This window comes from Larus michahellis, chromosome 2, assembly GCF_964199755.1.
Source record: "Larus michahellis chromosome 2, bLarMic1.1, whole genome shotgun sequence".
NCBI lineage: Eukaryota > Metazoa > Chordata > Aves > Charadriiformes > Laridae > Larus > Larus michahellis.
In genome coordinates, this window is record NC_133897.1 from 122,528,125 (window position 1) to 122,543,098 (window position 14,974).

At 34.7% G+C, this 14,974-nt stretch overlaps 1 protein-coding gene across 1 annotated transcript in view; it reads right to left on the reverse strand.

Moving 5' to 3' along the window:
- The window catches only part of CCDC178 (coiled-coil domain containing 178), a 179,804-nt gene that overhangs the window by 111,522 nt on the left and 53,308 nt on the right, over positions 1-14,974 (reverse strand). Inside the window, exons 15-17 of the mRNA XM_074576925.1 lie at positions 14,408-14,521; positions 10,375-10,520; positions 6,699-6,858 (exon numbers count right to left, since the gene is read on the reverse strand). Of these exons, the coding sequence (XP_074433026.1) occupies positions 6,699-6,858; positions 10,375-10,520; positions 14,408-14,521 (420 nt within the window). The remainder of the gene's footprint in view (positions 1-6,698; positions 6,859-10,374; positions 10,521-14,407; positions 14,522-14,974) is intronic.

Consider the following 14,974-nt stretch of genomic DNA (forward strand, 5'->3'; position numbering starts at 1 on the left):
GTCTTGCCCTCAAACCAGATGGAGGCTTAACTACCACAGGAGTATTTCAAAGGCACAGTAAAACTAAAACACAAAAAGGAACTGTACCTAAATATAAAAATCTCAGCATTCGTTTTCAGTGCATTGGAGATGTGGCATGCCTTGTGGGTTACCTAACAACAGATATGGTATTTAACAGCAGAGACGTCCGGATTGCAGGACAGCAAAAACAGTCCAACATTTTTTAACTGATGAGTTTGCATACTTAATGTTGTGTACTCTTTTTCAGTTAGTTCAACTGAAAATTTAAAAAGTCATTTTAGGAACTTATGGCCATAAAAGTACAAATGCTTACTTCATCTTAAAAAAAACAAAGCAGCACAGACACTTAAGACATTCTAAAAGAAATACCACCTAGCACCTATTACACCATATTTTGAAATTTGTGTCATTATGGGGAAAAAGAAGACATAAGGAAAGATGTAAAAAGAATTCTAGGACTGGAAACTGTATATTAACTAAATGTAATGTCCTGTTTCTGAAATTTCTCACTGAATTCTTCAGCTCCCAAGCCTACACACACCCTCCTACTATTCCATGCAGTTGCACTTTCAGGCATTAATCGTGATTTTTCAATACACATGTTTCAGACTTGCACTAGATTTTAGATTACGTGAAAACACTGTAGGAAACTTCTTTTTAATTCCTACATCCATAATAGAAAATGCAGAAAAGAATTTCTTCCAAATTTGAACTGCAGACTTGGCAAAAATCAAATTATTTTTGGAACATTATAAGTGAAGGAATTATAATGAAATGTGGTTTGCAATCTTAGAAAGAGCCTTTGTGTTTGTAGAAAGAATGATAAGTGTTTTAATTTTTAAAAAATAATTTTTAGACCATTATAATAGCTCTCATTGATGCTTTTTAAAATAAAGCGAGGGTTAATTTGCTTTTAAGTATTATGTATATGGCTTGTTTTTCAATGAAGAAACATAAAACTATCCTTTAAAATTTCTATTAACCTTCCACTTTTACATCCCTTTGATTTTCACTCAGAGTATTATTACTGTCATGGCACCCAACCTCTAGCTATGCTTATTCCTCAGAAGGGAAGGTATATGACTTCCCTATGAGCCAATAAAATCAGTGGGATGGCTATTTGGGTAATACTGCCAGCACTTCCCACAGGACAGCATGTAAGTTGATATGCTAAGACTACCCAGGAGCATGGAGTAAGCTTCAAAAGTCTATCTTGTAACATGGGAGTCCCACACACCAGCATAGCACACTGTTGGAAGCCACTGAGTCAACTAATTAAAGACAATTTTATAGCCAGACTATTTGTTATCCTTACCCGGCACACACAAGAAATAGCCTAAAGGGAGCAACGGCTCTCTAGCTTTTAAAAAAATCCTCTTTTGTCATATATCTTCAAATGTAACTCTTGTGTGTACATGGATATTCTGTAACAAAGCTCTTTGGTAACGCCAATATTGATTAACAGTATTTTCTGAAAGTAAGAGATAGAAACTGCTCTGAAGGTATTAGTGCAGCAAGACTGAAAAGAATGACTAGAAAAAAAGATAACCTAAATAGATGAATAGTAAATGATAAAAGACACCCAGTGGATTTTACCTAATACCATGATGATAAACAGCCCCCTGGATCTAACTTTGTTTTTCCCTATTTCTTAATTCAGCTTTCAGCAGTATATTATCATATTTCTATAACAATCCCTTCTGAAATATGCCATTTTTTAGATTATGTCATTAGCAATACTCTCAATATCTGATGAAAAAACATATCATGACTAGCTGTTACAACCGGTCATGGATTTTCTGATATATCATTCACTAGATGGAAAATGCTTTTCTATAAAAAAGAAAGTGCTCATAGGAACATGCTGATTTGTTTTAAAATGAAAAAAACATTTAAGTTAAGGTAAAATCATTCTGATCAAACACTTGCAGATTAAACATTTTGTAAATAATAATTGATTCCAAACGTATTTTAGTATCTATAAAATTTAAAGTAAAATTTTTTTAAAAAGTATATTCCCCCCCTTTTAAACTTTCTGCATTGTGATAAGGAGACAATATTGTCATTCCTTTAAAGGAATTTCCAAATGCCCTTTTGTATATCTGAGAAATTCTTATTCAGTTTTACATGAAACATTGCTGAACTTGGTGCAATTTTAAGGTACAATGCTAAAGAAATACTGATTTATTACCATCTTCTTTTCCAGTATCATGCAACAGTCAAATAAGTTAATAGAAAATCTAGAAAAATTATTGGGTAAGGAGTTTTTAGCAGAAGACTAATGTTAATTAATAATGTTAGGAAGTTAGGATATTGCTACTCTTTCAAAACAAAAAGAGAGTCAAAGTATCAATATATCCATTAATACTTCAGATAACAGTATTTAATGGGTTTATCAAAAGTACAAGCCTGTATACATAGATGTCTGAATTTAAAGATTTACACATCTGCACTTCAGAAATATATGTCCATGTGTCCAATACAAGATACTAATGAGGACCAATTTTCACATGGTCATTCAAAATGTCTTGCTCCATCTTCAAAAACCACAGTAATCTTTTTTACAGTTACTTTAATTGAAAGTGCAATAATCACATTAGCAGCAGAAAATAGAGCAAGCAGGCTTGTTTTGAGGTTAAGAAAACAAGGCACAACATAATCATTCTGAATGTGATCCAATACTCATTATGAATTGTTATGTCAAATAATTCTTATCTGTGTGTTTAATACAGCACATATCAGCACTGAACCAAATGGCAATAAGATAGTTTGGGGACTGTACTGTCTCTGTAGAACATAAGGTAATGAGATGCTATGAGAGTAGTTACAAATAGCACAGTGATAAAACATGCCTATTACACATGTAAATTTTGCCACATTTAGTAGCATGCATGTCAGTAAAACAAAAGTCACGTCTTCTATTTAGCTGTGACTTTTCTTACATTCACGTGGCATAGTCTTAAGACCTGGCAGTCCTTTCTCCTGTGAGAACACAGAATCTAGAAGGTCTGCAAAAACTACGACTCAGCTCCCCAGCCAAATCATACATGATGTGTATTCCTGCAAGAAACAGGCACAGAGGTTCTTCAGCTTCTTTTCCTATTCAGTCCTGATCATGAATAGACTGCAAGAGTCTCCCCGCAAAATTTCTTTTTCTGTCTGGATCTGTGCTGAGGCCGCTCATTTCTCATGCAGATTCTCCCACAATCAGGGCCGTTCTTCATTTCCTTTCATGATCCCTTCATGACCCTTCAAGGGACCCTAGTTTTCTCACTGAATTTCTCATCTAGTTTCTGTCCAGTTTATCTCTTGATAAGAGATTGTTTAATCTCCTTTATGGGTTTAATAGTTCCATCCAGCTTCCAGGAGAGAGGGACCCCTTACTCTAATAAAGATGTCACTGTCTATCCCCTTCCTGTCAAGCCATTCAAACCATTTTTCCTTAGCAAAAAGGTTTTCCTTCCTCTTTTCCTCACTTACTGACTTTTATTCACCCTCACAAAAATCTACAAGTCACCACAAAAAGGACACTTTACTGGACCTTTCTGTAGATCTCAAGCTGGGTTTTTCAATCTCACTCTTCAACCTTTCCATTTATTGCTGCATCATTCTCTTCTGAATAAGGTGTAATGGCTCATACCTGTCCATCTTAAAAATAAGATAATGAGGATGATTATTAATTCTAACCCCCAAACTGAACTGCTAGCTGTGCGCCTCTAACTTTTTTTATTGACTTAAACATCTGCATTTCTCCTTAAGTAGGAAGAACTATGCATTAATTTTCAGGGTCAAGAGCTTGTTTTCCTGTTCAAATCTGGCCCTGAATCAATCAAGCAAAGCATCTAACAGCACTTCTCCCAAACTAAAAGCTACAACTTACGCTGAGTTGTTTGAGGTTTTGTTTTCACCTTACCATATGTATTCACAGCCCATATATGAAACAACCCCTTTTAGTTTTTGTACTTCATGACACTTGGAACAAAGTATTCTAATTGTTTCAGCTATCAAGGTAGGCAGTTCTCATTCAGTATGTCTCACTACAGTTTCTAGAAACCCTAAATCAGAACCTTTTGAACCGTCTCCCGTACTCTGTACCCCAGAAGTAAGGGCATTCCTTTTTTATTGTTTTCTCCCCATGGGGGTTAATCCTGTGAGGAATATTTTTTTCAGCAACTCATCTCTCACCTTAAAAATATGCTTAGTCTATTCCTATTGCATTATGTATCAGTTGGGGATTGAATGGTCTCACCCAGCTTCAGACCCAGAGACGCAAAGCCTGTGAAAACTGGTCTGACACATATGCTCCACTACTACTTCAGTAAACCAGCTTTCATCTCCGGACCCTGGGTGACAAAGCCTCATAATCATTGTACCATATTACCTGAAGTTAGGACTTTATAGAAATTGTTCAATCCAAAATCAGAATTGAAATGCTTTTTCATTCAGCCCTGGTTAAAGGAGAAAATTTATCTTTATCATTCGATACTGAAGCAAGGTAGATGATTTGACTTTTTACTGTCAGGAAAAACTGCTGAAAGCTGTCCAAGTGACTTTTCCAGGGAGCCACATGGGTCATCCTAAAAGCCATGGCCCAACTTCCACAAATCACAGCTAGCCTCCTTGAGGAGCCTGTAAATCCTAGGTCCAATGCCCTCAAAAACTTCCTCCACCCACAAGAACTAGGCCTTCTGCCCATTTCTGTTGGGTAGTAAAATGAAGACCCTGCTGAAATGTTTTGATTGTCCGTAAGGAATATTTGGCTTTGCCAGTGCTATTACCTCCAGTTTATTCCTTCCTGACTAGTCAGAAAAAGAGAGTAAATGAACTTGGTGTGAGGAGGCAGAGAAAGAGAGACCTTTCTGATGTAATATAAACATTTAGGACATATTCTACTTTTTATTTCTTAATTTTTTAAAACATTTTCAAATGGATCAGTGGAGTTTGGGATTTTATATATGTGAATAAGTGTTTTTATCTGTATTTTCCATAAAAATAATGAAGACTGACATAAAAATGACTAGGTAATAGCACGGTAAATATTCACAGGGTGACGTTGTGTGCCTGCATTCCAGCTGTAGGCCTAAATGGAGAGATGTGATCACAGAGCGCAATGTGTTCCAGTAAAAACTAAAACAGGCTCTCAAGCACGTAGCATAAGATTTCTACTTACATTTAGCCACCAAAAGCTTGGCATAATCTCATTACTCCAACATTAATTAAATAACGAAATACTGTTAAGAGCTCTGTACTTCATGCAATACCCATAATTCAGCATGTAAAGGAGATGGGAGAAAAGATGAGACAGGATAAAACAGGACACATTAGGAAAAACAAAACTTGATGTCCTAGAGCAGGAGGTAAGAAAGGCATCTCACCAAACTATCCTTACAGTGATTTTTGAAGTTAAGGTGATGATTAACAAGTCAACATACTAGCAAGTATCTTTGACCTCAGAATTAATTTAACACAATAAAGGACCCAAATATGGTATTTTGAAATGACCAGTATCCCTGTAAAAAGTAAGAAAGTAGCAACCTCTTTAAAAAACATGTTCTTGTTGCTGTTTCCCTTTCTTTCACATCCTGATCAGTTCAGACTTCGTGAAAATAGATAAACCCATTAATTAGAAATAGGAAGGAAAAGTGAATACTAAGGAAAATGTAATTGAGTAGCTTGCTTTATCTAAACTATTCTAAACTAACTGAGAAATGTACATGATGGGCATAAAGGTAAAGAACACAAGATCAAAAGTGAATATTTTAATTATTTCTAATACAGCTACAATTGCAAACATGTTAATTGGGGAATGTTTCCTCAAAGGAGAAACATTTTAATGTCATCACTTTCATGTAAAAACAAAGAAAATTACACATAAAGAATTAGGTTATTATCCATTTTCTTAGGAAAATGTTTAAATAAGAAAATAATATAGAAAAGAACTTAGAGAATTGTACTCGCATCTGATTTCTCTGATGATTTTGTGGTTATTGCCCCTATATATTTTATACTTCTATTTTAGATAGCGCTGATTCCTCAATTACATCTACAAAAACTCTGGCTCCTGTCTGCCTGGTACCAACCACAGCATCTAAAATCCGGATGAGGGTCTTGTTAAGGAGTAGCAAACAGCTCAGAAATGGCTTTATCCAAAAGACCAAAGTTTGACTGCTGCACTAGAAGATTCCATGCATTGAGCACTACTCTTGTACTTAAGTGATTAAAAAGGAATGGAAACATATTGATGCTGATATTAGTCAAAATTATCTGAGATATATTTGTTACTGAGCACTTGGTGAATAGGAGAAAAAAATTTTCATGTTAGCAGAAGTGATGTCTTATCTTTTCTTTCCCAGAGGTATCCACAAATCAAAGCAAAAGAAAACAGGGAAGAGAAAGTATATCACAGCACTAAGCATTAATGAAAAATTAAGTGCCAAAGCAAATGAACAATTTTATAATTTTCCTAGAATTACTTCTTTATTCACAGAAATAAAGAAGTCAACTACAGAAAAATAGCAATTTATTTAATTAGAAATACTTGCATGTGGACATGAAGATACTACTTATTTCAAACATTTGATTAAACTGGTATCCTTTTTAGACCTAAAAAGAGCCCGAACTAACCAAATAAATGTTTCACTTCTCACATAAAGAAACCCAGCTCTGATAATACTCACTTCCAAATCTTTCAGGTTTTTCTTTCTAATCTGTAGTAATTCTCCACATGTTTTTTCTTCCCACTTTAACCTTTTCTCATGTTCTGCTAGCTCATCTTGGAGATGATTAAATACCATCTGAACATTTTGCTGCTTAAACTTCACACCGCTTAAATTTTTCCTTTGAAAGAAAAGAAATTCAGTGAAGTAATCAAGATACTCTGCTATACTGTTTTTTAGTCTTTACTTACAGGTTTAATGTTGGATTTTATAATAGCTAAAATAGTGTATTCTCGCAAATAATGATACCCTTTAAAAAAAAAAAACAAAGAGTTATCATGAATGTTTAGACCACTTAAAGACGCTCTGCCTACCAATCCATATCCAATGAGTCTATTGAGACACATAACTCTCACCATTTTAAAAAACAGCTTGCATTTTTAAAACAACTTTCTAGACAATGGACTGGTTCACTCCCACATGTAAAGTATCTGCTCAAATAATGATATTCTGAGACACAGAATGAGACCATGACCAGTGCCATATTGGGTAACCACTGCTTTACTATTTATTGGGACTGGAAGTGGGAGCTTCCCACCATTTGTGTAATATTTCATTTCTGTCTCTGTCCATACCTAGTATGGTTTCTTTAACCTGTACATATGAAATATGTAACGTTAAGCAATTTTCAGAGGTTTTCACTTGGTATTAATATTCTGTTTTCTTAGGGTCTGTATTTCTGTTACTTTTAGACAAAAGCGTAAGAAAAACAGAAAAAAAGAAAAAAAAGTATTTCTTACTGATTTTCTGCAAGATAACCTAAACTAGAGCCTTGTAAGTAATGTAACAGTTGGCTGCATAGTAACGACTGTATCACAATGTGCACACAAAAAAGGAAACTCAAGAGACAAGCTTAAGCCTACTGTTTATAATTTTAAGGCTTTGTTGTGTAAATCAATGTTATTTTAACACTAAAATAAAATATTTTTTAATTTTAAAACAGTCTGAGAAAGGGAAAAATCTGTCATGTAAAGATTATGCTGACCCCTCAGGAGCCATTTATTCTGCTAACATAGGAACAGCTGAGACCAATAATAAGCTGCTACCTTCTTATTGCTTAGCTGATACTTGACAGAACAGATGTATTTAGGAGTTTTGGAATTTAGTTCTAAATTCTGGAGGTCACAACATCCTCCTCACAGTCTCTTCTGAGAAAAACAACCCACTTTGCAGAAAATTAAAGCATCTAAGGCCTCCTCTGAATCAGTGACTACAAAAATCTCTCTAAAGAGGGGCTAAGGGATCCATCAGAAATTACCTAGAGTTCCTTTTCACTGAAACACCCTTCCAGCCTTCCTAATCTCCAGTACACCCCCTTAACTTGCTTCCTGCCCTTATTTCCTTCTTGCTGGAGGTAGGTGCACCAAATGGGAACTGATGCATATAAATGGTAGGGTCTTCAATACAAGCAAGGATGCTCCTCACACAAACCTTAAGTTCACGGGATTTGCTCATCTTCCTTCTAATTTAATTAGCACCAAAGTCCACTGAGATAAAAAAAAAAGAATGAATATATTTCATGGTCATTCTTAACTTCAGATATGAAGACATGTCTTTATGTCTTCCAAAAGTGCAAAAGAAATTTTTGAAAAGTTATTGATATAAGATGGTTTCTAGGTGGGATACCTGTGGCATATAATTTTCCCTTGGTTGGCAGGTTAGGCTAAATTTTGCAGGAGACTTCAGTTTTGCAGTCAATTTTATGGTGGAAAAAAGTATTTATTTCAAATTACTGTTATTTTGATAATGTGTCAATGTTTCTGTTTCACTCTAGTAGCTATTATTTAGTCTTTTTATTGCATTAATGGTAAGCAATAAGTTAAGAAGGTGTTATTCAGAGAAAGATGCTAGGTAGTACCTATAAACAGTGAAGACTGAAAGCGGAAGTAGGGACTCCTTTACCTCAAGTTTCTCCACTAGATCAGGCTAGAATTATCCTGATGACTTGTCAGAAAAATGGAAATAATAGCTGAGAGTGAAAGTAAAAACAGTTAATCCTTTATTCCCAGTTTTTCTACCAAGTCATGCAGGTATCAGCACTTTTATGAAAAGAAGAAAGATCAGTTCAAATAGTTAAGTCCATTGGATATTGAACTATATGTATAACATAAAATATAACAGGAAATGGCTAGAGCAGACTTTCTTAAGATAGATTGATGAAATGTCCTGTGATATGTCAGATTATTGGAAACATTAATAGAAGAAAGTACGTTAGCCTGAAAGAAAATTTTTTTTCTGAATATTATCACCAGTAATCTTCATTAATGAGAAGCAGTAAGCAATGAAAAAATGCCAACAACCAAAACCTTTTTTTTTTTTTTGAGGGGCAAAACTCCTTTGCCCCTCAAGCGCAGAGTGGCTGAGTGCTCTGACAACCAGAAGGCATAAGCATGCAGTCAGTTTTCAGCAAGTCACATGATAGAGAAACTCCCATGTGCCGTATCTTCTGTGTTCAGAGAATGACAAAATAGCTATTGGGATGCATAATTTGAAAGTCAAAGGGGTATTTTTGGACGTTTTTTTGGCTGTACAGTTCTTTCTATTAGATGGAATGTCTAAAAGTGGGTTATCAAGAAAAATGCAAAGTTTTCATTACTATCTATTTCAGGTCTAGAAGTTGGAGAATTTGCAAGAAAATTCCTCTTTGAAAGAGAGATGGACTTAGATATATAGAAACAATGAATTGCTGTAATGAACTTTCAGTGCCCGCTTTGTGTTGGTATTATCCCTTTCTTGACTGAGTCTGAATATAATGTCACTGACATGAAACTACTGACTACTGGCTAAAGAGCTGTGGGAAACAAGATTTTCAGTCACGGAAAGATGCCTTCCATTCTTGAAGTTCAGTAAGTTCCACTGCACATTGGGTCCCTCTGAATCATTCTGTTTGAATCAAGAGTTGGAAAAAAACACACCCAGTCCCACATATTCAGCTAAAAAATTTACACAGAAAAATATTTTTTTTCCCCAGTCAAAAATTTCATGGAATAATCTCTCAAAGATCTCAAAGATCACTGACAGTACATAAGTGAATGAGATCACAGAAAGGGAGCTGTAGTATAACGAGCAAGGATCACTTTTTCACTATTTAGTCTTTCAACAGTCCAAGCTGATTTCTCTTTTGACATTGCACAGCAGGTTCACCTTTATCCTTGAAAAGAATGCTTGCTGTGCAATCAGCATATACGGCCCTCCAAGGCTTGCATGGCCTAGAAGGCAGCCTGCATTGTCAGTTGGATAGAGCACTTTGAGACTATTTTCAGGACTCATCAGTCACGGTAAGTGTAGGTGCACACTTCTTAAACCAGAGAAAACACTAAGTGTGCGGAATCCTCCATTAATTAAGGATGCAACTGACCACGAATATTATCAGATTTCCAAAAGTAATTCTGATGCCTGAAATGCAATTTGGTAGGCAGACAATTTATCATGAATAACTTCTATAGATGTGTTAAAACTACAAGCAGTGATCAGACAAAAACACTCCCAAATTATTGATGAAAAGTGCATTATATTTCCTAGAAATAATATTGTAAAATAATAAAAGTATCTTTAATAATAGTAATAAAGTAGAATTACTAAATTACGTTAGTAAAAGTAATAAACCATCTTTTAAAATTCATAGAATAGGTCTTACCGCAAGTCAACTAAAGATTTTTCTGTATTTTCCATCTCTATTTGCTTAATGTTCCATAATTCATTTAATTCTTTAAGTTCATTTGTTAAATTTTCCATAGTGTGAGAGTTTTCAGCAATTTCACTGGAAACAAATGAATTTTTTTCCTGGGAATTAAAAAAAAACACCACAGCATGTAAATTAGGCAGGTCTAGATTTCCAAATACTGTATTTTAAGCACATAATTATGGGCAACAACTCATGAAACTGTATACCCAAAGAAAAAGAACTTCTTTCAGAGGGGGTAGTTGGAAGAATTGCATTTCTGTAAGAGCATGGCTTTGCACATCCAGTTATAGTTCTCCAACTTGTTGCACAATTCTTCTACCATATATCCACAAATTTTATTATGGCACTTGTATTTTTGCAGTTGCCTATGTTGTATATGGATGTATGCATATTTGTACGCTACCACCTTCATAAAATACATATCCTCTTTTATTTTTGCTCTCATACATAGAAGTTTTGCAAATAAGCACTGGCTTGCACAGCAAAAACTTTATTAAAGTGAAAGTATTTAGTGAAATTAACTTTATTAAAGTGAAAGTATTTAAGTGAAATTAACTTTATTAAAGTGAAAAGTAACAATTTTTGCATATGATCTAAGTCTGGGCCTATTTATTTCAGCATATGAAGAGTCAGCATCTTAACTGGCAGCTTTTGTTGTTAGATCATTACAAAATGTAATACTGTTTTAGGCAGATACCTAAAATCTTGACTTTCAGGAAAAACCAGTATTTTTAGTTGCCATTCTCCAGGGAGAATGTGTCTTACTCATTATGTCTGAAAATTGGCATTTTTCATTTAGTTGCCTAAACAGAGAGTTCTCTTTAGATACCAAGTTTTGCATAACGTAGTTGTCCTGTACTCCAGATACTGGAGGATTAAAGCACTGAGAATGACTCCTGAAATCCTGCCTACTTCCCTCAGCTACAAGTACACAACTCAAAGAGATGCTGACGTTAACCCGCTGAAAACCTTTAGATTAAAAATTATTTTAGCTAAACTTCCTATTCTACAGAAGAGAGATTAAATTGAAATGTCTTTTTCATATCAAAAGTGATTGACAGTCACAGGACCTAAAAAACGTAGAGATTCATGACACAAGCAAAAATGTAAAGATTCATGACACAAGCAAACTCTACTTTCATGAGCAACAGTATCTGGTAAACAAAGCTTGAACTTCCCCACAATGAACAAGGCAAACATAAAGCACTGTAGCAGTTCAATAGTAATAAACAGGTGGGAGTCTTCTCTTTGGGTGATACTTCTAAAGTGGTCTTGCTGCATTAGATTTTGTAACCCACGCTAACGGGCTGTAAGCAGCTATGTAAATGGGTTACATTACGAGGGAGGAAAATGCCTTTTGGTTATCCTTATATATACACATGTAATTTAAGTTCACATGTGTACAAATACCAAATTTCAAGACCTCAAAATTCAGTAGGTAAAGAATGCATCACAGTATTTAAATAAAGATTAGTATTTAAAAAATTTCTTCTTTAGATACTGCCCCATTTTTCTGAAGCAGTAGCCTAATGCATAGTGTAATGATCCTTTTCCTTATGAAAGAAGTGCTTCTTAGAGGTATACCTAAAAGGTAGATGTAAAAACACAAGGAATCAAAGCTTTCGTAACAGATGTCAGCATAGATATGAAGGTGTGGAAGGTACCACAAGAATATGACATTTTTAAGGCCTCGGAATTTTGTAGAAGTACCTGTATGGGATTAGAGGGAAATTTCAGGTTTCTTGCAGGAACATAGAATCATTAGAAAGAAAATGAAGATATGGTAATTAATGCAAATCCCTATGCAACTAAACCGCCCATAGAGAGTCTCAAACCTCTGAGGAAAAATCATATTAGTTTTAAGCTTGGTACCAAAAGAACTTGGAGAAATGTGATAGCCCGTGATATACAGGATGTCTGTATGACCTGCCCTGGCCTTAAACTTTCCAAATAATGAAATCTGAGATGATTAATATACCAGGGCCAGACATAAATATGTACACAAAGAAGCCATGACATGTTTTTTTCCAAAGAGTCAGGTTCACATATGAGCTGTGTTAGGTCAAAACTGACATTTAAGAAGAATTTTGTCTCTTTGACTTCCTGTACTTTTTCAGGACCTTTTAAACCAAGGCAGATAAAACCTGTTGGCTTCCAAGCATATGGAATAATAGTCATTGAGTCAGTGCAATCTGGTACCTATTACAGAAGGCAGAGAATTTGCAATCAGGTTTTAGAACAAACAAACAAAACCGGTGAGATATTCTACATTCTGTGATCCAAATATCGATAGACTGACCATTTGTTGATAACAGTCCAGTATCCTGCCTAAGCTGAATGAGTTCCTTGGCACTTGGTCATTCAGCTGTTCAATACATGAACAGTATTCTTCATTCTCCTCAGTTGCTGAACAAGACTACGGGTGTATTATGGGGCAGAATTTGTATCTAGGTACCTAGCTTTTAGACTCTTGAACGTCAGCAGACCAAACTAAGTCACTTCAAATTCAATGGTGAGATGCAGAAGCCTCCAAGGTGTAACTCATCTTGTCCTAAAATAGGTAAACTATGAAGGATTGGGTGAATTGTTTGCTCAGTTGGAAGCTGGAGACTCTCCTGTACTAAGAATATTATGGAATCATAGCCACTTCTTCCATAACGTCATTTAAACTACACACTGGACAAGCTTTAAACAAGCCAATGTATTAATCACAGGAGAGCACTAAAACCTCTGAATATAACTTTAAATAACTTTTCCTTGAAAACAATATAACATGATTAACAGAATCATATAGTGTGACCCTGAACAGCTAGTAATGGCAGTTATTGTTAAAAATAAGAAATTTTATAAATCCCCCTTATACAAAACTTCAATTGCTATGATCAAGGAACTGTATCAGGCTCTAAGAATGCAACTTTTAAGGTATCCAAGTATTGTTATGAGTTCAGAGCTCTACAGATCTCATAAAACAGGCTTTGTACGTTGTTTTACTCCACTTACCCAGAACGCTCCTCTAATACTCTTCCAGAACAGCAACTCAAATATCGCTCAAATAACTAATGGGTACAGTTATTTAGACTTACTAGGAAAGGCAGCATTAAAAAAGTATAGAAAAGAAATACACTGAAAAACATTGTAGAATTACTGATTATCTGTATTCTGACTCTTCAGTCACTTCCTTATGTTCTAAGATCTATTGGTAAACCTGCAGTTTGGTAGAGCACAATCTTTAACAGAAAGGGATTTATCAACTCTGTCCTCCCTGCCAAATTTAGAAATCTGTGTGAATCAATGAATTTCTCAATGCTTAATTTAAGATTCTGTCATATATAGGAAGCCTCGGAGTTTTTCAATAAAAATTACCGGATTCATGAAAGCTTTTCTTTTTTTAAAATTTTTTTTTTAATCCCCATGACTCATCATTGATGCTGTAATATCTAACTTAAGTTTATACAATATGCAAATGAAAGAATAATAAAAATGAACAGAATCTTAGAAAGTAAATGCTTGTTCCTTCTAATGTTTATAGCCATGTTTATATAAAGTATATAATATGAAATTAAATAATTCCCTTTGGTGGATTATACAGTTTAGTAACTGATATAGCAGATATAAGCCATCATTTACAAAAAGATGCCATCTGCTGAGCAAACATGCAATCAGCAGGCACTTCCTATTATACTAGAATCTTTTTCGTCCTTTATTGATTTTCTCCATTGCATTTCTAAAGCCCCTCAAGCAATTTGAGCCAGTGTAGCAAATGAAGAAAGAAAAGGACTTCTCAATGACCCCAATATCAATTCTGCTCTGTACTTTACGCTGTCTCAAGGCTATGGACCTCATAGGCTAGTTCAAGCAAGACACAGAAAATAGTACATACACTGTATGTATGTATATAGTTACGAGGCAACTGTGTAGAAATGACAGCCTAACCTTTGAGATTAAACATACTTCAAAAAAGCCATACAAGCATTAAATTATTCACCTGTATATCATTTAATTGTTGCTGCATAATACTTGTTTTTTGTTCCAGTTGCTGTTCAGTTTGCTTCTGCTGTTTATCTAGCTCTTGTACTCTCTGATCCAAATAGGAGAGCTTCTGGAGAGTTTATGCATAAACAGATGTGTTAGTATTCAAAAGTTATTGTCGCATGTTCCATAGAAATCAGAAAATATATTAGTCATCAGATACTTTAACAGTTACCATTCTTAAGCTTGTTTTTGTTTTCCCTTCCATACCCATTTTTTCATCATGTAGGTTTATATACTCTACGCTTTGAATGAAAAAATGCACATTTATACTTCATATAGTGTTTACAATCTTACAGCAAAATATCACTGCTTACCCTGCTCCCCATAATTCTTTACTTTCTTTCTGCCAAGGAAGTTAAAAATAAAGTTCTGAAATCAAAATATATATTTGGAATAGCCTCCATGGAATTTGTATAAAGTGAAAAATAAATGTTTATTACTTATTATCACCAGCTCATGAAAATAGATTAAGGACAGCTAACAAGAGGAGGAAGAAGAAAGAAAATAAAATGTTGGGATA